Source organism: Chaetodon auriga, chromosome 15 (genome assembly GCF_051107435.1).
Source record: "Chaetodon auriga isolate fChaAug3 chromosome 15, fChaAug3.hap1, whole genome shotgun sequence".
NCBI classification, from domain to species: domain Eukaryota; kingdom Metazoa; phylum Chordata; class Actinopteri; order Chaetodontiformes; family Chaetodontidae; genus Chaetodon; species Chaetodon auriga.
In genome coordinates, this window is record NC_135088.1 from 10863705 (window position 1) to 10887943 (window position 24239).

General features: G+C 40.6%; 6 protein-coding genes across 6 annotated transcripts; 3 read left to right on the forward strand and 3 right to left on the reverse strand.

Annotated features, from left to right (window-relative positions):
• The first annotated feature begins 8949 nt into the window (after positions 1-8949).
• On the forward strand, positions 8950-9912 carry LOC143333096 (olfactory receptor 1M1-like). Its single transcript, XM_076751032.1, has one exon. It carries the CDS (start codon positions 8950-8952, stop codon positions 9910-9912), a length of 963 nt encoding a protein of 320 aa, XP_076607147.1.
• A 1464-nt stretch (positions 9913-11376) lies between these two features.
• On the forward strand, positions 11377-13219 carry coa4 (cytochrome c oxidase assembly factor 4 homolog). Its single transcript, XM_076751171.1, has 2 exons — positions 11377-11505; positions 12408-13219. The coding sequence occupies exon 2, from the start codon at positions 12441-12443 to the stop codon at positions 12693-12695; it is 255 nt and encodes an 84-aa protein (XP_076607286.1). The 5' UTR covers positions 11377-11505; positions 12408-12440; the 3' UTR covers positions 12696-13219.
• Positions 13220-13301: 82 nt separating this feature from the next.
• On the forward strand, positions 13302-14798 carry LOC143333193 (olfactory receptor 2AT4-like). Its single transcript, XM_076751169.1, has 2 exons — positions 13302-13508; positions 13670-14798. The coding sequence occupies exon 2, from the start codon at positions 13724-13726 to the stop codon at positions 14768-14770; it is 1047 nt and encodes a 348-aa protein (XP_076607284.1). The 5' UTR covers positions 13302-13508; positions 13670-13723; the 3' UTR covers positions 14771-14798.
• Positions 14799-17010: 2212 nt separating this feature from the next.
• Positions 17011-18021, reverse strand: LOC143333098 (olfactory receptor 1-like). The gene has a single exon (XM_076751033.1). The coding sequence runs from the start codon at positions 18019-18021 to the stop codon at positions 17011-17013; it is 1011 nt and encodes a 336-aa protein (XP_076607148.1).
• A 2839-nt stretch (positions 18022-20860) lies between these two features.
• LOC143333099 (olfactory receptor 1500-like) lies at positions 20861-21829 on the reverse strand. The gene has a single exon (XM_076751034.1). The coding sequence runs from the start codon at positions 21827-21829 to the stop codon at positions 20861-20863; it is 969 nt and encodes a 322-aa protein (XP_076607149.1).
• Positions 21830-23196: 1367 nt separating this feature from the next.
• On the reverse strand, positions 23197-24239 carry LOC143333100 (olfactory receptor 1C1-like). The gene is given in 2 exon segments (XM_076751035.1): positions 23197-23297; positions 23300-24239. Coding segments are annotated over 2 exon segments (1041 nt in total).

A 24239-nucleotide genomic window follows, 5' to 3' on the forward strand; every position in this document is an offset into this window, starting at 1 on the left:
AGTTTAAATGGAGTCTCTAGGTGAAAGTATGCCGGAGCAGTAGCCAGTAGAAAAAGTGCGACAATTTTTACGGCCTCCCATTCATTTCTTATGGAAAATTTATCGCAGTTTTTCGCGACTTACGTCGCGAAAAACTGCGATAAATTCAAGAAAAATAATAGCACACCGATCCCGATCGAGACGCACGTTTTGATATAACATTTGCGTGGGTGCTCCCAAAACTGTAGGAGGAGTAGCGAATCGAAATTTGACACGGAAGAGGAAGAATAACTAGACAATTTCCCTGCGGGAAATTTTGAAAGGGCCACGGGGTCTACTGCCCGACCGCGTACATATACATTACATTATATGCCCATATGTCTGTTTATTTCCATGTGGGAGCATGAGAGAGAAGTGCTCACAGAGGTACTGAGCCTCAGAGGTTGCCACAGCAACTTCAGAGCCCCTCCCAATCATGCTCTATGAGACCCAGCTGCGCACGCACACACACGCCCCCTCTCAGCACTCAGGCACACATGCACTCAGAGAGAGAAAAAGAGACAGTGGCCGGGCTTAGAGGCGTCTAATTCAAATTCTGTAAGTCTCACACATTTTTCCAGCACATTGTGAGAGAGAGGACAAGTTTGTCTGCAACTGTGGAAAAAATCATGCCTGTAGTGTGTAAACTGTGGCCGGGAGGAGCCTGGAAAGACAGAAAATCTGGAGTTAAAAAAAGGCTCTCTGCCACTGAGGCTCAGTGGTTGTCACGGCAATTTGGCTTGGTTGCCCATGACGATAAGGGCAGACAGAGAGGGGCGACAGAAAAGCGGAGAAAACGAGCGATTTTCTGCCTCTGCACTCCTCTCACATTTGGGCTTCTCCTGAGAGAACGGAAGCTCCTATCAGAAAAACAAAGACACCGTGAGCGCCTTGAGGACTTCCTGAACGTTTTGGTGTAATTTTGTGTTTCTACAGAATATTTTGTGGACACAGTCGCGAGTTGAAAACAGGGCTCCTTTCTGCTCTCTCCGAAAATCTTTGTATTGGAGTGCATGGAGAGCAGAGACAGACGTGGCCGCGCTTAGAGGCTGCTAATTCAAATTCTGTTCATCTCACAGATTTTTCGAGCACATTGTGAGAGAGAGGACAAGTTTGTCTACAACTGTGGAAAAAATCATGCCTGTAGAGTGTAAACTGTGGCCGGGAGGAGCGTGGAAAGAGCAAAAACCTAGTCGTTTTTAATCGGCTCTCTCCCACTCTAGCGATGATGTCACCCACTCTAGCCTCTAACTGTCCGCGCAATACACACCCATTGAAATCTGAGAATTTCTCCAAAAACGCTCATGGTCATTGATGAGGGATTATTCAAAAACTACATGAGTTATCAAAACGTGGCTTAATACATTAATAGACAAGACTTGTGTCTACAATTTAAAGTTTAAATGGAGTCTCTAGGTGAAAGTATGCCGGAGCAGTAGCCAGTAGAAAAAGTGGAATGATTTTTACGTCCTCCCATTCATTTCTTATGGGAAATTTATCGCAGTTTTTCGCGACTTACGTCGCGAAAAACTGCGATAAATTTCCCAAAAATAATAGCACGCCGATCCCGATCGAGACGCACGTTTTGATATAACTTTTGCGTGGGTGCTCCCAAAACTGTAGGAGGAGTAGCGAATCGAAATTTGACACGGAAGAGGAAGAATAATAATAATAATAATAATAATAAGAAGAAAAAACACGCAGGATAACAATAGTGCTCGGGGCTTCGCCCCGAGCACTACTGTCTACAGCTTTGCTGTAGGCAGTAGTGCTCGTGGCTGCCCCGTGGCCCTAACTAGACAATTTCCCTGCGGGAAATTTTGAAAGGGCCACGGGGTCTACTGCCCGACCGCGTACATATACATTACATTATATGCCCATATGTCTGTTTATGTCCATGTGGGAGCATGAGAGAGAAGTGCTCACAGAGGTATTGAGCCTCAGAGGTTGCCACAGCAACTTCAGAGCCCCTCCCAATCATGCTCTATGAGACCCAGCTGCGCACGCACACACACGCCCCCTCTCAGCACTCAGGCACACATGCACTCAGAGAGAGAAAAAGAGACAGAGACAGACATGGCCGGGCTTAGAGGCCTCTAATTCAAATTCTGTAAGTCTCACACATTTTTCCAGCACATTGTGAGAGAGAGGACAAGTTTGTCTGCAACTGTGGAAAAAATCATGCCTGTAGTGTGTAAACTGTGGCCGGGAGGAGCGTGGAAAGACAGAAAATCTGGAGTTAAAAAAAGGCTCTCTGCCACTCTGACTACTTAGGCTCAGAGGTTGTCATGGCAACTTAAGCCGGTTGCCGTTGACGACAGGGGCAGACAGACTGGGGCAGACAGAAAAGCGGAGAAAACGAGCGATTTTCTGCCTCTGCACTCCTCTCACGTTTGGGCTTCTCCTGAGAAAACGGTAGCTCCTATCAGAAAAACAAAAACACCGTGGGCGCCTTGAGGACTTCCTGAACGATTTGGTGTAATTTTGTGTTTCTACAGCAAATATTGTGGACACAGTCGCGAGTTGAAAACGGGGCTCCTTTCTGCTTCTCTCCGAAAATCTTTGTATTGGAGTGCATGGAGAGCAGAGACAGACGTGGCCGCGCTTAGAGGCTGCTAATTCAAATTCTCTAAGTCTCACAGATTTTTCGAGCACATTGTGAGAGAGAGGACAAGTTTGTCTACAACTGTGGAAAAAATCACTCCTGTAGAGCGTAAACTGTGGCCAGGAGGAGCGTGGAAAGAGCAAAAATCTAGGCGTTTTTTTCGGCTCTCTCCCACTCTAGCGATGATGTCACCCACTCTAGCCTCTAACTGTCCGCGCAATACACACCCATTGAAATCTGAGAATTTCTCCAAAAACGCTCATGGTCATTGATGAGGGATTATTCAAAAACTACACGAGTTATTAAAACGTGGCTTAATACACCAATAGACAAGACTTGTGTCTACAATTTACAGTTTAAATGGAGTCTCTAGGTGAAAGTATGCCGGAGCAGTAGCCAGTAGAAAAAGTGCGACAATTTTTACGGCCTCCCATTCATTTCTTATGGAAAATTTATCGCAGTTTTTCGCGACTTACGTCGCGAAAAACTGCGATAAATTTCCCAAAAATAATAGCACGCCGATCCCGATCGAGACGCACGTTTTGATATAACATTTGCGTGGGTGCTCCCAAAACTGTAGGAGGAGTAGCGGTCCGAAATTTGACACGGAAGAGGAAGAATAATAATAATAAGAAGAAAAAACACGCAGGATAACAATAGTGCTCGGGGCTTCGCCCCGAGCACTACTGTCTACAGCTTTGCTGTAGGCAGTAGTGCTCGTGGCTTGCCCCGTGGCCCTAATAATAATAACTAGACAATTTCCCTGCGGGAAATTTTGAAAGGGCCACGGGGTCTACTGCCCGACCGCGTACATATACATTACATTATATGCCCATATGTCTGTTTATTTGTGTGAGGGAGCATGAGAGAGAAGTGCTCACACAGGTACTGAGCCTCAGAGGTTGCCACAGCAACTTGAGAGCCCCTCCCAATCATGCTCTATGAGACCCAGCTGCGCACGCACACATACGCCCCCTCTCAGCACTCAGGCACACATGCACTCAGAGAGAGAAAAAGAGACACAGACAGACGTGGCCGGGCTTAGAGGCCTCTAATTCAAATTCTGTAAGTCTCACACATTTTTCCAGCACATTGTGAGAGAGAGGACAAGTTTGTCTGCAACTGTGGAAAAAATCATGCCTGTAGTGTGTAAACTGTGGCCGGGAGGAGCCTGGAAAGACAGAAAATCTGGAGTTTTTTTTAGGCTCTCTGCCACTGAGGCCCAGTGGTTGTCATGGCAATTTGGCTTGGTTGCCCATGACGATAGGGGCAGACAGAGAGGGGCGACAGAAAAGCGGAGAAAACGAGCGATTTTCTGCCTCTGCACTCCTCTCACATTTGGGCTTCTCCTGAGAGAACGGAAGCTCCTATCAGAAAAACAAAGACACCGTGAGCGCCTTGAGGACTTCCTGAACGTTTTGGTGTAATTTTATGCTTCTACAGCATATATTGTGGACACAGTCGCGAGTTGAAAACGGGGCTCCTTTCTGCTTCTCTCCGAAAATCTTTGTATTGGAGTGCATGGGGAGCAGAGACAGACATGGCCGCGCTTAGAGGCTGCTAATTCAAATTCTGTAACTCTCACAGATTTTTCGAGCACATTGTGAGAGAGAGGACAAGTTTGTCTACAACTGTGGAAAAAATCATGCCTGTAGAGTGTAAACTGTGGCCGGGAGGAGCGTGGAAAGAGCAAAAATCCAGGCGTTTTTTTCGGCTCTCTCCCACTCTAGCGATGATGTCACCCACTCTAGCCTCTAACTGTCCGCGCAATACACACCCATTGAAATCAGAGAATTTCTCCAAAAACGCTCATGGTCATTGATGAGGGATTACTCAAAAACTACACGAGTTATCAAAACGTGGCTTAATACACCAATAGACAAGACTTGTGTCTACAATTTAAAGTTTAAACGGAGTCTCTAGGTGAAAGTATGCCGGAGCAGTAGCCAGTAGAAAAAGTGCGACAATTTTTACCGCCTCCCATTCATTTCTTATGGAAAATTTAAGAAAAATAATAGCATAGCGATCCCGATCGAGACGCACGTTTTGATATAACATTTGCGTGGGTGCTCCCAAAACTGTAGGAGGAGTAGCGAATCGAAAAACGTCCGGAAGAGGAAGAATAATAATAATAATAATAATAATAATAAGAAAAAACCCGCAGGATAACAATAGTGCTCGGGGCTTCGCCCCGAGCACTACTGTCTACAGCTTTGCTGTAGGCAGTAGTGCTCGTGGCTTGCCCCGTGGCCCTAATAATAATAATAATAAGAAGAAGAAAAAACACGCAGGATAACAATAGTGCTCGGGGCTTCGCCCCGAGCACTACTGTCTACAGCTTTGCTGTAGGCAGTAGTGCTCGTGGCTGCCCCGTGGCCCTAATAAGAAGAAAAAACACGCAGGATAACAGAAGCCCCGAGCACTACTGTCTACAGCTTTGCTGTAGGCAGTAGTGCTCGTGGCTGCCCCGTGGCCCTAAAAATGCAATTTCAGAAAGGGCATCGGTGGTGTGTAGGGGCAGGGACTGCAGGCTACAGCGTTGCAGAGGTGACTATTAAACAATCAGGAGGTTTACTTGAGATTTTCAAGAACACTAAAGACTCATTAATATCAGTGCACACCCCTTCCCATTACGGTTTTAATTGTGAGAGAGCAAAACCTCCTAATGGATGCAGATGAGATTAATTAGGCTTAAATCTGAACAGTAAAAGGTTTGTTTGTTACAGGCTGGCAGTCATTAGCCGGCATCCTTTGGTAATGACATCACAAATGGGGCTCATTAGCAGGGTTCCCAGGAGTCAATGAGGAAGGAGAGGATCCTTTTGTCTGGGGTCACCGTGTCCTGTTTGCTGATAACAGTCCCCTTGGGGAACACGGTTCATTGTCAGTGTTACATTTTGTTGTTGAGCCACTTTCGTGACAGTTTAATGCACACGTACATTTAGTTTATGCTGAAAGTAGTTTAAAGATTTCTTTGAGTATGAGTCAGTTTTTCTGACTGTGTGTACCAATGTATGTTCCCCATTGCATTACATTTAGTCTATAGTCAGTTTGTGTGTGTATTAACGTGTGAGCCTACGGCCATGATGCTACAATCACAGCTTTGATCATTTGTTGATTTGGGCAATTGATTGCGTTTCAAGATTTAATCGAGCCTCTACAAAATTTAATGATGTTTTGCTGTACAGTCCAAAGAAACTTGTTATTTCAGAAGAGGACCTCTTGGGGAAAAGCTAGCAGTGCACAGGGGCTCCCCTCCATTCCCCTCCAAATGTGAGACTGTGAGACCTGCTAATAGAAGCAGGTGAGATTAATTAGGCAGTGATTTAAACAGCAAAAGGCTTCTTTGTGATGAGAAGGGTCATTAACCTGCATTCTCAGGTGATGACATTTCAAACTGGGTTCATTAGAGAGACTCTAGAGGATGAGTATGATCACTACACTTTTTCCTCCACTAATTCAAGTCATATATTTTTGCGCTCATGACAGTTTGAATATGTACAAATGAAATACAAAAAAAAAAAAATCTAATATCATGATGGCAGAGGGAGGGTGAACTGGCCTCAGAGCAAAGACATGAAGACCAAGTCTCTGTCCGTGGTCCTGAAAGCATGTCAGCACCAAACCAGCAACTATACTATATTTCATACGTTTGCTATAAATTCCTTATTAAAAGACACAATCAATTGAAAACAGAAGGGTCACACTATCAGACATCAGACAATCTAAGTTAATAATACTGTCTGATGGACATAAAGGTTTGTTTAAAGGACTAATATTTGTAAAAAAAAAAATAATAATAATAATAATAAATAAATAAAACTGGCCTTGAAATTCCAAATACACAAGTGTATATGTGTTCAGAAGAAGCATGTGATTGGAAGGATTTGTAATAAGTTGTATTGTTTTCCTCCTCTTCAGACTGGAGAGCTTCCACACAGTCCTCCAGCTCATAGACTGTGGACTTGAACTATGTCTTCTCGATATCATTGGATTTGAGACATTTCCTGTATCAGCGTCTACATCATCTTTCTAGCTTTTGTCCGTGTGAAGTGTTCAATATTTTATTGATCTACACATTTGCCTGTGACCACTGCTTACAAGCTCCACAATTTTTGGTTGTTGTCGACCTCGCAATTATTATTGTAATCTCAAACACAAGCACTATTACCAGAATGATTATGTATGTGTAAGTATGGAGTCATGTGCTCTCGCTAAGGGGACCTATTTTACTAATGTTCTTGTCTGATTAATCAGCATAAAAAGACACATTTGTCTTATTATTCACTAATGTTTTTCTTAACTATTATTTAAACACTCACCAAATTCAACAAATGAAAAGAATATAAATCCCATACATCCCAGGCATACAGGACAGGACCGGAGAGAAGGACCGCTCTCGTCCTCACCTGTCACTCTGACGACACTCCTTGACTTCATTTTACTGTATGTCACATCTAAATCGCTCATAAAGTGTCTGATAAAACAGACGGTCTCATTCATTATTGCTTTTACCTGAGGCACAGTGCTGGTTGTTCCAAATCAGAAAGCCATTTTTCAGTAATACTGAACTACGTTTATGTCAAGTAGATCTCAGGATTCATTACAGCACAAAGATGGAGCAGCCCTCCATATTAAAACAACGGCTGATTAAATGTTTTATTTATTTCTGGTTCTTGAAAATTATGCAGGCGAGACGGAGGTATGCAGAGAAATGTTTTTGGGCTCCGATATATATGCAGTCACCTTATATCACTTTCTACAACGAGTATGTATGAATTATTCATTCAAATTAAATAAATGTATTAAATATAAATTAATAAGTTGGACTTTGTACATACAGACGCAGGCTGGATGAATATTGATGACTTAAACAGGAACTTTTTGTGCTGCGGTTCAGTGCAATGCTACAAAAAATATACTACAAAGCAGCCCAGTGACAGAACATCTGTCAGGAAAATATTTACTGAAATGAGACCTTTAAATGTAGCTTTAGAGGTCTGAAGTCACAAGAAGAACATGCCAACAATGTGCCATGTGCAGTGACCAATGGGAAACTGAGTTTAAAGTCTGAATGGAAGTGAGTATTTAGTCCTTTAAGTCCTTTAAGAGGGAATTCAATGCATAAAAACAAAGCAGGACGAGTAGATTAGATCTTAAACATGTCACTTGATTTAGCAAAAGGTTGTCAGAGGACACATGGTGGAGTGTGAGGGGAAAGACTTCTGCCTTTTCTCTCGCAGCCCTTTGAAAGCACACGTAATCAGCAGCCATGCCCATTTCCTTTCATTTTTAATTGTTGTTAATCTTAACAGGTGCAACTGAGATTAATGAGTTTGAAGTTTAAACCATAAATGGTTGTTAGAGACAAAAAACCATTGACTTCACAAACTGGGTTCATTAGAATCATTTTGTTTTAGCTCAGCATGGCCTGTTTAATGATAAATGCATCCTCGGGGAACGTTACTGCAGTACATGAGTCATTACTGTACGTGTGTTTGTCACTACTTAGTTGCAAAATGTGTTCTCACAAAAAAGTTTTTTTCGTATATTTGTGCCCAAATCTCTTCCTGCCTCCTCAACATTTTCTAAAAACAAACGCAATTGTTCAAATGAACCAGTGGAATTAGTGGCACTGAGCAAAATGCAACGATTTCACACTTACTGTGATATTCAGACATCTGTTGATTAATTACAGTTCTTGTCAGATGTTGTTGAACAATCGAAGCAGTATATGTTTATCCATGACCTATTTTCTTTTCTATTCTATTTTATAGTATTTTAGTGTGTTTTCCTCAGCTTCTTCTGCAGTTAAACTATCAGTCAAATAAAAATGGCATGTTTGTTTTGAATGTAGGACAAGTTCAATCAAAACAAATAACCCGTAGCCTTACTCTCCAAGGATCAAATTAATTTCATTGATACGATTGCACTGTGACTGACTGATCTCTGGAGGTCGAACAGGAGAGTATATTCGTGGCTGTCCTCGTGTCAGACATGCAGACATCTGCATGCTGCCTTTGGTGTCAGCATCATGAGTTAGCATTTTAACGACTCTTCACAGAGAATCGGGTAAGCTTCAGTGACTGACTTGTAGCACGTGAATGTGTGGTTCAACTTGCTGAGAATATATTGCATACATGTATAAATACTGCTTGGTTGGATTGTGTTATATCAGAATGGCATAGAGATTGTGCATCTTATGTATTAGCCTCCATTGAAGCCCATGGTCTGATGTACAATATGATTTCATTTCTCTCTTTGTCTGACAGCAGAGCTTTTAAGCAGACGGCTTCCTCCAACACACAAGCTGCTGGAGTTTAACTATGTCTTTTTTCCGTCCTGTTTTAAACGCCTCTCTCATCATTCACCCTCCAGGCTTCTATGTCATCGGATTTGAGACGTTTCCCTTCATCAATGCCTACTTCATCTTTCTAGTGTTTGTTTATGTGGTCACAGTGTTCTTCAATAGTTTGGTGATCTACATAATTACCTTTAATCATCGTCTACACAAGCCAAAATTTTTGGCTGTTGTCAACCTCGCACTGATTGATATCATCCTTAACACGTGCACTATTCCCAGCATGGTAAAGATATTCCTCGTTAAGGACAACTTTGTCCCATTCAACCTATGTCTCTTTCAAATGTTTGTCTACTATGCTTTTGGGACTTTGGAGTCATATGCGCTTGCTATTCTTGCCTATGACAGGTTGATCGCAATATGTTTCCCTCTGCGTCACAACTCCATCAACACGCTGAGGAGCATGTCTTGTATTGTCGGCCTGACTTGGTCTTTTGCTGTGGGAATTATAGCGTTTGCAACAGGTATAATGACTCGACTGTCATTCTGCAGCTCTGTCAGAGTGTTCAGTTATTTCTGTGACTATGCTCCTGTGTTCAGACTCGCCTGTAATGATTACACAATGCAGTGGTCCATGGCTTCTTTTCTTACTTTCTTGCTCCTTGTGGGACCCTTTATATTTATCCTTCTGTCTTATGGCAGCATCCTGGTGACCGTGTTCAGGATGAAATCCTTGGACAGTCGGGTGAAAGCTTTAGCCACTTGTGTTGAGCATCTCATTCTTGTTGCTGTGTTTTACATTCCTCTCATTACCATTTTCACTATCGGCTTCTATCTGGGTCTCATTGACGCAGACCAGCGTGTGCTGAGCCTGTCGCTGGCCTCCTGCCTCCCACCCTGCATCAATCCTATTGTATATTCTTTGAAAACCAAAGAGATCAAAACCAAAGCCCTGGCACTGGTCCACAGAATGAAAACAAATCCTTGACAACTTTCTTTTCCACCCAAAAGCCATGTTTGTGTAGTGGGTCAAAAGCCAGCCTGACTCTTTTTGATCCAGTTTTTTACTTTGATTATCCAGGTGTTCCATGGCAGTCCATTTCCTCTTACCTTAACCAGACCTCACCCTTACCCTAACCACGGAATAATTCTGGGGTCATGTGATTTCACTGCAGGGGTATTCACCATTTTGGGACAGTTGCAGTTTGTTCAATTGTGTCTGCAGGTTTCTGGTGCTCAAATATTTTGTATACCTTGTACCTTGTGTGATATAAGTGTGGAAAATGTTGTTCGACTATATGTAAAAATTGTATTTCACAATTTTACAGAATTTGAAATACTCATGAGATGTTTCACTGATGAAAACTGCTTAAAATGTTACAACTGTAAGAGGCAGACTGATGCTTCACAGGCGGCGTTTTCAGAGCAGGTGATTGTCTTATTTCTGTTTCAAACCTCCACCCGTTTGTGATTCCATGTGTCTGCTAATTTCTTATTTACAAGAGGAAAGTGGTTATACCTGTTTATGTTTAATCTCAATCTGAGTAAACATCCAAATCTTGGTTAAATATTAAGCCAACTCTGATTGGACGAGAAGAGACGCACTCCTGTATGATTTGAGTGTTTTCATAATTTCATGTGGTTTCACGTCATTGTCATGTTGAATCGAATGGTCTAAATATTAAAAATAAAAACTATTATTGAGGCTACAGCTGCACAACTGCCTTTCTCGTTTTTACCTTTGGAAGATTTCCTGAATGTTGTCTGTATGAAAATCAATTTTAGTGGCTCCGGGTGCATTTTTTTCTTTAAGGCTTATTAACCAATTGCCTACTTCTAAGCTAATGCTTAGTTGTTTTTTGTTTGTTTGTTTTTTAGTTTCTAAATATTAACAAGTCTAAAACTTATAAAACAGGTGTTATTGTTACATATGGTGCCTTTGATTACATGATATTACATGTGTATGTTGCATTTTACTGCTGCAGATATTTATAGTTGAGCCAATTTTAACTACTTTATATCCTATAGTTTAAACGACAATGCACCATATTGTATAAGATCATTATATGTTCGTAGTGTAAGAACCACATATCTCTAAAAGGGCAACTTTTCAGGAGCTCAGTAGAACAGCCATGTTTTCTGCTTTGTGACAATGCATTTTCCAGATAATCTGGAAAAAAAAAAACTGGGATCTGAATAGTAAAGCTGTCAGTAAATGTAGCAGAGCAAAAAGTACAATATTTACCTGCAGTGGAGTGCAAGGATATAGTTGCATGAAATGGGCATACTCCAGTAAAGCAGATGTGCCTCGAATTTGTACGTAAGTACTTCAGTACAATTTCTTAGTTACATTCCACCACTGTTTTATTATTAGTTTTGTCCTCGCTGTGCGGCGGAACTGATGTATGTCTGAACGGACCTATTTTACGGCGACACGTTCGTCCTCCGTTCAAATGTGTCCTCCGTGTAACATTTTCAGCGTCGGACGCGCACCTGGTTATGAAACGTCCGGAGTTATGCAGGTGACGGAAACTTAATGTCAGTGTCTTATCGAACAGATTCACGCAGAGCCCCAACACAGGTAAGAACAACGTAATGTGAAAATGTGTATTAGCTAACTGTTAGCCCCGTTCTCGATGATAACAGCTAACCCAACGTTAACTTAAGTAGCATGAGGTACGCTAACCGACGTTGAGGAGCAGAGGCTGTTGCTTTTTACCTAAAACGACACTGAGCTGGATTTAAACTAAAGTATCATCACAGTGTGTTGACCGACCACGACAACCTGACACGAACGAGTGCTTTCGTGATCTTTACTTCAGTTAAAATAGTTCACGTTGAAGTGTCAAAATTGAAAGTGCTTAGTGTACTAAACACCACTTCAGAGAGCGATTGGATTATTATGAGTGATACATTAACACGTACGTGCTTCAAATGTAGCAGCTAGCTCACTCAAGTGTTTACATCGTAACATGTTTGTATATAAAATCTTTATCCACAAATGAACTGTGATTGAGTCAAACGGACTGGAGTAAATACTTTCTCCCTCTGAACTATAGTGGAGTGAAAGAGTTAAGCTGGATAAACGATATAAACCTTGATTAAAAACTGAACGCTTATTCACAAAGGTTACAAAACGCCTTAGGAGACCAGATAGATTTACAACACATACCACCAACCATTAGGACTCAGATGAGAAAATGTGATTAGAACTGAAATGTAATATAAAATGAGTCATTGAATGGAGCAGCTCCTTATTAAGCATCTGAAAAGGCCTGACAGAACCCTCAAAAAGACGGCTGAAAAGTGTGAAGGTGACTTAAAATGCTACAGATTTCACAGCTGGAGATACAGAGATAAACTCCACTGCTGAAAGGCTGAAACATCTAAGGAACGCTGAAGAACAGCCAGCATGTTCTGTAGCTGTTCATAAAGCTGTATTATCACTAGTTTATTAATAACGCCATGTGTCCCCCTCAACAGATCCACCGCATCAGCACCGTGCACTGAAACAGGATGGCGTCCCCTTCACCACACGACCGCAGCCGTAAAGATGATGACGAGGATGACCCCGTGGAACGGATGATATCCCGCACCGGCTGCGCCGAGCTACATTATGCTGTGCAGGAGTGCATGGCCGAGCACCAGGACTGGCGAGTGTGCCAGAGCCAGGTCCAGACGTTCAAAGACTGCATGATGAATTTCCAAAACGCCCGCAAAGAACAGCTGAGGAAGCAGCACCCAACCTCCACTCAGTCTGCGCCCAGCTGAACCACCACACACACACACGCACACACACACTGAGGACTGCTTGGCATACTTGAGGTGATAACACTGTACATAATTTGATTATTTGGAAGGAAAATAAACAAGTTTGAGCAGCTACAAAAATCCTGTCGCGGACTTTCATTTACAGATAGTGTCTTTATTATGTAGTTTGTCCACCAGTGAGCAGTGAAAAGTTATTTTTTAATTGGAAAATGTCCTCTTCAGCACATATCTTGGTCACTACTGTACAAAAACAAACAAATCAAATCAAAAAATAATTTAAGGAAGTCTTAATGGACAAAAATGGTCCAGTTGAGTTGTTTTATTTTTATTTTTTGTGTATTCATATTGATCTGCCTAAAATCTGGTATTGATCCAGTCTCACCGACTCCACTCCTCTATCACTAAGTTTCTGTCAAAGCGCTTCTTTCGTGCCACATATATGGCCAAGTGACAGCACAGAGCAGAATTCAAAAATCAAGGACACCAAAAACGAAACTGCATCTATTATGGGAGCAACAAATATGACTAAGAAATGTCTCCCACAACCAGAATGTGAAATTTGTTGCTCAAACCCACTAAATCACTATCAAAACATTAATTGGATGTTTGTTTTGAGCGCTCAGGTTTAATCAGAGTAAGCTACACCCCTGCTCATTGTGGATCTAATTAATGCCATTAATAGAGGATTGCTGAATGACATTCTCAAGAGATGGATGAGGAAAGTATATCTTTCAGCGCACACAGGTCAGGCATGCAGTCGTCTGTTTGCTGCTTTTGGATGCAGCATCAAACAGATCTGCCACGAAACTTCAGGTAAGACACATTCACTGGCTGTTAGCATGTTTTAACTAAGAGAATATATTTTATGTAGCATTAAGTTTAAACATGCTCATCAAACTGGAATGATTACTGGTTTACAGTCTGTATAGAGGTCTGATGTACAATATGATTTCATTTCTCTCTTTGTCTGACAGCAGAGCTTTTAAGCAGACGGCTTCCTCCAACACACAAGCTGCTGGAGTTTAACTATGTCTTTTTTCCGTCCTGTTTTAAACGACTCTCTCATCATTCACCCTCCAGGCTTCTATGTCATCGGATTTGAGACGTTTCCCTTCATCAATATCTACTTCATCTTTCTAGTGTTTGTTTATGTGGTCACAGTGTTCTTCAATAGTTTGGTGATCTACATAATTACCTTTAATCATCGTCTACACAAGCCAAAATTTTTGGCTGTTGTCAACCTCGCACTAATTGATATCATCCTTAACACGTGCACTATTCCCAGCATGGTAAAGATATTCCTCGTTAAGGACAACTTTGTCCCATTCAACCTATGTCTCTTTCAAATGTTTGTCTACTATGCTTTTGGGACTTTGGAGTCATATGCGCTCGCTATTCTTGCCTATGACAGGTTGATCGCAATATGTTTCCCTCTGCGTCACAACTCCATCAACACGCTGAGGAGCATGTCTTGTATTGTCGGCCTGACTTGGTCTTTTGCTGTGGGAGTAACAGCGTTTGCAACAGGTATAATGACTCGACTGTCATTCTGCAGCTCTGTCAGAGTGTTCAGTTATTTCTGTGACTATGCTCCTGTGTTCAGACTCTCCTGTAATGATTACACAATGCAGTGGTCTGTAGCTTCTTCTGTCACTATTTTGCTCCTTGTGGGACCCTTTATATTTATCCTTCTGTCTTATGGCAGCATCCTGGTGACCGTGTTCAGGATGAAATCCTTGGACAGTCGGGTGAAAGCTTTAGCCACTTGTGTTGAGCATCTCATTCTTGTTGCTGTGTTTTACATTCCTCTCATTACCATTTTCACCATCGGCTTCTATCTGCGCCTCATTGACGCAGACCAGCGTGTGCTGAGCCTGTCGCTGGCCTCCTGCCTCCCACCCTGCATCAATCCTATTGTATATTCTTTGAAAACTGAAGAGATCAAAACCAGAGCCCTGGCACTGCTGAAAAAAATAAAACTGGCACACAATAAACACGGCAATAAAAAAGTAATGCATGGAGGGTTAATAAAACACAGCAACAATGTCGGACCTATTTGCCTGTGCAGTGAGTGAAGACCTGAACAGTGTCACCGCACACGATTTATGTAAATGTGATTGAAGTTTCAATATGTGTAATATGCAAGTGTGCTCAGATTGTTTGGCTGTAGTGAGTCAATTGCCCATTCAAGGCTTGAAATGTAGTAAAAGTGTGATTGCACATTGTCATTTTATCACATCTTTCCTTGACCTCATGACCTTTTCCATCAAGGTCAAGGAAAAAGAGTTCAGGGAAAGATTAAAAGGCAGTTTTTTGACTGTTTGATTGCAGCTTGAGGCTTTAAGTTTGTCCTTTGTCGTTCTTTTCTTTCTTCATCCAGCAGTCCTTCAAAATTTTTAATATAATTTTACAAGTTAAAATTGCAGTAATTCTGCCTTTCAGGCCAACAAAAGCAGATAACAGATCTTGTGGGATAATCATTCAATTTTTATTTTTTAATGACAATGCTAATGAATGTGAGATTAACTGACTTCATTTCAGTATAAATAAAGCCCAGTGAAAGCATCCCGTGAGTGCTGGCATGTCACTTCAGGTTCAAAGGATCTATCACTCTAACAACACAAAAACAGTATTGTACGCTTCCACCTATTTCTGTCCATTGTTTTTATTCTTAATAGGTGCAACTGGGAGTAATTAGTTTGAAGTTTAAACAGTAAAAGGTTTGCTTGTTAAAGTCGAGGTCATTAACCAAAGCGTTCTGGTGATGGCATCACAAACTGGGCTCATTAGAACTGTTTTGTCTTGACTCACTATGGTCTGTTTAACGATAAATGCATCCTCAGGGAACGTAATATAGAAGACAGGTCGTCATACTGTTTGGTAACTTCTGACACTTTCATACAGCGTCTCATAAATGTGTTGTAAAAATACATTTATACACGTTCAATGGTGCGGCAGGCTGCTCATCTTTAATGAGAAGTCCACAGCCACATTTTCCAGCTACTTTTCTCATCTGGCCAATTGCAGAACTCACTTCACTAACATGAATGACCAGGTTCGTTGGATTAATGCTTCTGCTAACTACACCTCCAGAGCAGTCCCAGTCACTGATTCAACCGTTTGGATCAACAATGTCATAAGACAACAAAGAAGAGAATATAGGAAGGCTGAACGTATTAAAACTAAATTAAATGAAGATCCTTCACTTACATGTGTCCCTCCTGTTTCATATGATAGAACTCCTCCAAAAAATCTTTCCTCTCTTCTGTTTGCTCTCTATTTTCAACCACCCTCTCGCATCCAGATCTGTCCCTGACTATTACGAAATTGCCTTCCAGGCCGAGTCCAGTTAGAGAATCACAGACCAGTCTCCAATCTACCCTTTTTACCCAAAACCCTTAAAAAATAATCACTGACCAACTCAAAAGTTGGTTGAGGCTCATAAAACCTTTGACACACTTCATCTGGTGTCCATCACAAGCTGAGTCCACTTTACTGAGAGTGTTTATGCAAGCAGACAAAGGTGAATACTCCATTCTCATCCGACCAGGTTTGACTGCGGCCTTTGACGCCATCAATCATTCCATTTTTCTTCATGTGCTACATGACTGTGTTGACTGCACCCAAATTAAACTGCTGAACCACATCAGTTTGGTCCTCCTGTGTGAGTGATAATGAAACAACAGGTTCTTTTGTTCCACGAATACAAATCTCAGTCTTTTCTAAACTCCTTCCTTCTAGATTGAGTACCCTAAGCTACTTCACCCTTCATGACAGGGCGCATAAGTGCTGCCCTCTAGTGGTATTATATGAACATTACAAGCCACACCATGGACGACAGTCATGTCTTGACAGAGCATGCATAACACTATGATTTCCAAGATTTGAAAACTAATGCAAGCAAAATAACGTGTTGAATTTTGCTCTTTAAAACAATTATCTATCATATCTGAGTACATCTTTTAATATCTACATATATACAGTGAAGTACTGTACAAAAACGTGGCGTTTGTTAAGACTATTTCAGTTAAGTCTTTTCACAAAAGAGCTGCAGATGGTTTGATTCCTCTTCCCACATAATTGTTATCTCAAGCAAAAAAACAACAATTCACTACACATGGAAATTCCTGAAATAGATCTTCATTTTGCACAGATCATTGTGTTGCTAATACAATATGAAACTTCTTATTTAGCAAAATACAGTAAATACAACATACCACATAATAATCATTTTTACTTATTCAATTGTAGTATTTATTAGTTAGACATTAATAGCAAAACGTTACAAAACACAATTGTTCTGTTGTAACTCTGGTTAATGTGTCAGTGCAACAGTGATTAAGACTTTCCTTTTTGTGGTTGTGTTGCTAATCCTATTTCTTTTGTAAAGCTTCTTGATTGAGTTCAGTACTTCTTCTGTCTTTAAAGAGTACACAATAGGATTGAGCGAAGATGGTATTATTTGAGTCAAAGAAGAATTTACTATCCTGGCATTAGGATGGATGTAGGAGGACACTGCCGCAATGTTGGTGCCCACAATTGGTAGGAAAAACATAGCCACAAGGATGAGATGAGAAGTACAAGTTTTCGATGCTTTCAGTCGTTCCTTTCCTGATGCAATCCTGCTCAGCGCTATGGAAATCCAAACATATGTCAATACTATCAATACAAGAGGAATGCAGAGGACTACAATAAAGGCAACATATGCCATGATGTTATTTAAAGACGTGTCGTTACAGGCCAGACGATATACGGGGGCATGATCACAAAAAAAGCTGTTTATCACCAAAGATCTACAGAAGGAGAGGCGATCAATAAGCTTAACAGTATATGTTAGTAGAATCACTAAAAAAACCCACATAAACAGCAGCATTGCAACAATAGCTGGTTTGGTCACAATACTGTGGTACCTCAAAGGGAAGCAAATTGCTATTAATCTGTCATACGACATCGTGACAAGTGTCCATGACTGGATGCTTGAAAAGAACAAAACAAAGAACATAAAACTTAAGCAAGCCTCATAAACAATGAATCTCCTGTCAAACAAAAATGTGTCCAAGAGTTTTGGGACTAGAGCAGTGTTCCCACACAAATCTGCCAAAGCCAAGTTAAAAACAATCATGTATTTAGGAGAATGAAGAGTCTTGTCCAGGTAAATCACTAAGAGAAGGAAGCCATTCCCAAGAACACTCACAATATAGACAAAACACAGGAACACATAGTAATACTTAGCATGAGGGATGCCAGAGAACCCACTCAGATAGAAATTTGCAGGGCGAATAAATGTGCTATTAAATATGGTAGCAGCTTTCTCTTCAGGGCCCATTACAAGTCTCTGTTTGCCAAAATATAAAGAGAGAAAACAATAGAAATCATAATAAAGGATTACATAGTTTAGGTGTTTAATGTAAGTTGATGAAATCAGACTCACCTCAGAGCCAAATGTGTAATTCAAGTAAGACCTGTCATTTATACTGTTCCTCTGTCACTGTGAGACAGAAGTGCAGGTGCCTGTATCACGTGGTCAGAGTTAGATATCCATGCACTTCAATGTGCAACTGTCTCACAGGTTGCCACTGTGTTCCTGATGCAATCCACTCAGTGAAGTTATTGTCACCATGACATCATCTCATCAGATAGATTGATAGGTTTGCCTAACTGTGTTGGTATATCTGGCACAGCTTCCAAATGATTTGATTCCTATTTGATAAATTTTGCTTTATTTCCTGTATTTTCCCGCCTGTGCGATTGTCCGACTGTTTTCAACTGTGCCTCATTAGTTCTTCCCCGGTGCATGGAAGTCTGTTTGCATTTTTTTTTTTTGCCTTATGGACGCCTTGGTTTGGTTTTGGCCCTCACCAGCCTCGCCCTCCCACAATGCCTGGATCAGACTACACAATTTTTTTGTCTTCTGACAAATTCTGACATGCTAGTCTTTGCATCGGTGTGTCACGGTCGTTGAGCATGTCACACTACACGGGTATAGACGCCCCATTGTCATTCATTCCTTGACACAGTTTCAACAGTGCGAACTGACCAGAAGCATGAACCCAGCAGACATTAGTGCTCGTTTGGAGAAAGTAAAAGACTCTGAATCCATTCTGCACTACTTGCTCCTCTGTTTGGACGATGCTCTGGAGTATAGAGTGTCCAGATCTCATAAAATGTGATGTCCTTAATGATGTCTATTCATCCTGTATGATATTACAGGATAACAATACATTCCAGTATACTTCAAGCTGTCTGTGACCAAGGACATAGCCTACAGTATGTTAATATGATAAGTGCTGCCCTCTAGTGGGATTATGTGAACATTACAAGCTACACCATGGATTACAGTCATTGATCCACAGCAACTACATGAAGAATAAGAAATGTCATTCCCACTGAACAATAAGTTTAATTCATTGATTTCCTTCAGTCTGTCCCTTTGCTGCACATTCAATTACTCATTTCACATATCCGTGTAGTTAGGCCCAAGTCTATCCCTGATATCAAACTGTCATACATCAACACCGCGTTATGATACTCAAGACAGGAATTCAGTGCTCATAAAGTTTGTCAAAAGAAGGGAGCTGAACTTACCAACTCACTGAAGTGAAGGTGAAATTCTCAGTGATCTGTCAAGTTAAGAAAAAAAAAGTAAGGTTTAAGACAAAATGCAATATATACATAAATTAAAAAAACAGATGAAATACAGTGATTCATCGGATAAACTGGATTGTATCAGGCCAGTACTGCCCTTATTGAATGGATTAGGAATAGGTCAGACAGGGATTTAAATATTTTATATCATATTTTACAAACTAAGGAGTCAGACTACATGATTTTAGCCTGATTTTGAGACGATTTCTTCGTGGCCAAATAACCAGTGTCCTGGACAATCTCGAACGACAATTGTGCGCACATACCCGTGCAGTGTGACATGCTAAACGACCTGTCGTCTGGGACGCCCCACGACACAAGACCGCCAGCATCACACACAACACTTCTGTCAGTTTGACTGACAGTGGCTTCACCCGCCTATGACGTGGCGAGATCGATCAGGGTCACACATGTAGTCTCACCATTCACCCGACCGAGACACGGCACCGGTTTATGGCAGTATGATTGTTAGATCGGACACGGTGACCATCGTGAAAGACAAAAGATTTGTAGGGTCTGATCCAGGCATAAGGTATACTTTTATTTGTTTAGCTTGTTTACATGGAAAGCACTTTAGGAGTACTGATAAACACAGAGCTAAAATATAAATTTACGTAAGTGTTTGGAGAATTAAATGTGTCATGTCAAATACAAAGTTTAATGCAGAGACTTATTCTTCATTTGGCCACTTTTAGAGCTTCACACCAGAGTGACTTGATCATATTCACATCAGTTGATCTGCTGAAGTCTGAACATCATTCATTCTGAAATAAAAGCTTCTTTGTAACTTCAAATTGTTGTATTCCAGTAACACATTAAATGTAATGCAGTCAAACAAAGTGGACACTAACATTAGATCTTGTGAAATCTATGGCAAATTTTTAACCACAAAAACTACAACTGTTAGTCGAAATCGTGGCAAGTCATTGTGAAAATCTGATGTAATTCACACTAAACATCATAAGCTCATTAGACAAAAACAGTGCATGAGAACAGAACATCTCTGAGTCTCTACAGTCGTACGGGGACGCTCCATCATGATGACAAGTGACAAAAACTCTCTGATGACAACAAACTATTTATTCACTCAGAGTTTCACTCAAGTTTGTGACTACATTTACATATTGTTTTCAATTTAGTGATATAATTACATGACATTTTTTCTATCATTATTACATTTTTTTCACAGAATCTAAGCTCTGTTGGCTGTATCAGCTGCAGTGCCACATATGAGACAGCAATAACATTGGCTGCAATTTCAGGTCAATAAACCCAGTCACAATTAAATTCCAATTCATACAACGATTCACTGATTTTGCATGATGATAAGAGGCATTGAAAAAAAACAAGCAACCACTAGAAATATAAATATTCTGCAGACATTTACTACTAAGCAAAGAACTTTATTCATTCCTCTGTTTATATGCTGCTGCTGATGGCGAATTTTAAACAGTCGACAACTAAACCTATTTCAACATGGATCTTGCCGCTCAGTGCAAAAGCAGAAGGCTAGATATGTTTTAATTTTTTGTTGCAATTTGGGGTCGCCCTCTCATTTTCAACAACTTTTTCAAAGATTGTTTGATTTCTTGTGTCTGCAGAACATAAATGATTGGATTCAACATGGGAGGGATGACAGCAGTCAAAGAGAGATTTATGATTCTAGTATTTGGATGTATTTTTCCCCCAAAAAACACCAATAAGACAGGGAAGAAATATATTGACACTAATGAAAGGTGACCTGTACATGTTTTAAAGGCCTTCACTCTTTCTTTAGCTGTGGAAATTTTTAACAAGGAGTAGGCAATACCACAGTAACTTGCAAGGATGAATATCAGTGGAAACCAAAGAATAACACTTGATGACAACCTACTAAACACATAACTGGGGTAAATATCATTGCAGGCCATCCAGAATAATGGACCATGGTCACAGAAAAAGCTGTTAATAACCACAGATTTACAGAAGGAAAGTCTTGTGAGAAGGCCAACTCCACTGAGTAAGAAAGTAATAGCAAGGAGCCAAAAAGAGCCAATCAGAGACAGCATGAACCTGTGGGTCACCTTCACTTGATAATGCAGTGGGAAGAAGATAGCTATCAGTCTGTCATAGGAGAGCGCAACCAGATTCAAAGACTGCATCGAAAGGCAGACGAAGCAGAAAAAAAGGAAAGCCAAGCAGTCATTGTAAAGGATGGAGTGATGGTTAAACAGAAAGATGTCAAGAAGCTTCGGCACCAAAGCAGAGCTCTCACATAAGTCCACAAATGCTAAATTAAAAACCGCAATATATTTTGGAGTTCTCAGATTATGATCCAACATTATTAAAGCCATCACAACTGTGTTTCCCACCACTGAAACAATGTAAACGAAAAAGAGGAAGACGTAGTAATACTTCATATTGGGTATGCCAATAAAACCTCTTATTATGAAATATGCAGGACGCACAAAGGTGATGTTTTTTCCAAGAGCTGAGTTGAAAAACTCCATTTGAAGACTTCTCAATGTCTTACTGTCTGCAGAGGTTCATGGACAGACTGTGTTTCAGTTGGAGTCCTGTGTTCGCATATGTAGACAGAGGCAAGCCCCCCCCCTCCCCCCCCTGAGCAGTGCTCTTCTGTTGGCTATGTTAATTTAAAGTATTAATGTGGGACTATGAGCATGGACACAAACTTTTCTGCCAAGTTTTGTTATTTCGGCCTGTATGGTTTGCTCGGTGCTCTTCTCACTGGTGTGAGGTGTTTGGCATTCACTTGGGAAAAGGTGAATTTCCTTTCCCCGATCAACATTTATTAAAATTTGAATCAGTATCAGACAGTTGTGAGGTTGATTACTTATGTTGCAAGGCTACAGACAATCAAATCTGACCTAACCGCACCCACACCAGTCCAGATGAATCAGATTGGTCAAACAATCAATCAGTTTGCTACTACTGCCACTGGCAATTGCATTAAGGTGGCGATTTTTGGCAAATGCAATATATTTTGGAACTCTCTGATTACAATCCAAGTATATTACAGCCATTCCAGCTGAGTTTCCCAGGACAGACACGGGGTATCGTGTGCTCTACAGTTTGTGATTCTGGGCTATATAAAAAAAAATTGACTTGACTATTAGAAATCATTTAAAAAATGCTAATTTATTTTTTAGATGTAGAGAACATTCAATCATGATGCAGACAAAGAACAACACATTTGTAATAATAAACAAGTTATCACTGATTTCAGAAACACAAAATGTGCCTTCTTTATACGGTTTGGATTTTTCACCAAAGAGGTAAAAAAGAACAAAAAATGAACGTTCAGATACACAGAAGACGGGAAACTCACAGAGACACAAATTTGTTGATCAGAATAACTTGTCTGCTCCATTATAAATTTAAACAAGACAAACATACACTTCTTTGTAAGGCTTTTGCTTTTGTGCCAGATTTAACATCTGCTCACAAAATTCACAAAACACTCTGCAGTGAACCATTTCAGCAAAGGCTGCTTTTTAATTCTATAACTCCTTTTAGAAATAAAAATAAACAGCACCAAGAAATCAGACTTTTTTGCTTTTGCTTTTAACTGGATACACACAAAAAAGAACAAAGTATATTCACTGTGTTTTCTCAAATATTTATATATTCTTTCATCTTTCTTCTTCTATTACTTTGGAAAACTTTGTAGAGCACAGAGACAGTTCTGTGGATTATCTAAAACATTTATCTGAATAGATTTGTTGTATGTCTTTAAACATTCCTATAAAAACACCATCAACTGCCACAGTCTTAACCTCAGTGGACTCATACCCTGGAGGAGTAGTTTGGAGTAATGTTGTGTAATGTAGTCATTCAATCTGTGCAATGTCAAAATCTAACATCTATAATGTGTAACTTTTTGGACACCAAAAAAGACAGCATATAGAAAAATTGTCACATTACGGTTAATTTTTTCATAGTTATTTTGGATCTTCCTCTTAGTTTTAATAACTTCTTCACAGATTCTTTGATTTCTTGTGTCTGCAGAACATAAATGATTGGGTTCAACATGGGAGGAAAGACGGAGGTCAGAGACAGGTTTATGATCCTGGCATTTGGATGTATATTCTCCATCAGTGTAAATGTTATTAACAGTGGGATGAAATAGATTGCAACTAATGAGAGATGACCTACGCATGTTTTAAAGGCCTTGAGTCCTTCTTGAACTGTGGCTACTTTCGCTAAAGTAAAGCCAATATATAAATAACTTAACAAGATAAAAGCAAGCGGAAGCCAGAACAGAAGAACTGGGTACAAACAACTAAGGACATAATTGGGGAAATGGTCATTACAGGAAAGCCGGTATATCTGCCCATGGTCACAGAAATAGCTGTTAATAACCACAGATTTACAGAAGGAAAGTCGTGTGAGAAGGCCGACCGCAATAAGTACAGCGATTAAAACAAAGGCCCAGAAAGAGGCAATCAGAGACAACATGAAGCTGTGGGTCACCTTCACTTGATAATGCAGTGGGAAGATGATAGCTATCAGTCTGTCATAGGAGAGCGCAAGCAGATTAAATGACTGCATCGAAAGGCAGGTGTAGCAGAAAAAAAGGAAGGTCAAGCAGTCGTTGTAGGCGATGTAGCGATGGTTAAACAGAAAGATGTCGAGAAGCTTCGGCACCAAAGCAGAGCTACCGAACAGGTCCACAAACGCGAGGTTAAGAACTGCGATATATTTTGGAGTTCTCAGATTATGATCCAAGTATATAACGGCCATTACAGCTGTGTTTCCCAGCACTGAAACAATGTAAACAAAGAAGAGAAACACATAGTAATGTTTTATGTTTGCAATGCCAGATAAACCACTGATTATGAAATAGGCAGGACGCACAAACGAGATGTTTTTCCCAAGAGCAGAGTTGAAGAAATCCAT

What these genes read in the sequence shown, in the direction of transcription:
- LOC143333096 (XM_076751032.1), top strand. Translation starts at nt 8,950, where the DNA reads ATGTCTTTTTTCCGTCCTGTTTTAAACGCCTCTCTCATCATTCACCCT.
- coa4 (XM_076751171.1), top strand. Translation starts at nt 12,441, where the DNA reads ATGGCGTCCCCTTCACCACACGACCGCAGCCGTAAAGATGATGACGAG.
- LOC143333193 (XM_076751169.1), top strand. Translation starts at nt 13,724, where the DNA reads ATGTCTTTTTTCCGTCCTGTTTTAAACGACTCTCTCATCATTCACCCT.
- LOC143333098 (XM_076751033.1), bottom strand. Translation starts at nt 18,021, where the DNA reads ATGGGCCCTGAAGAGAAAGCTGCTACCATATTTAATAGCACATTTATT.
- LOC143333099 (XM_076751034.1), bottom strand. Translation starts at nt 21,829, where the DNA reads ATGGAGTTTTTCAACTCAGCTCTTGGAAAAAACATCACCTTTGTGCGT.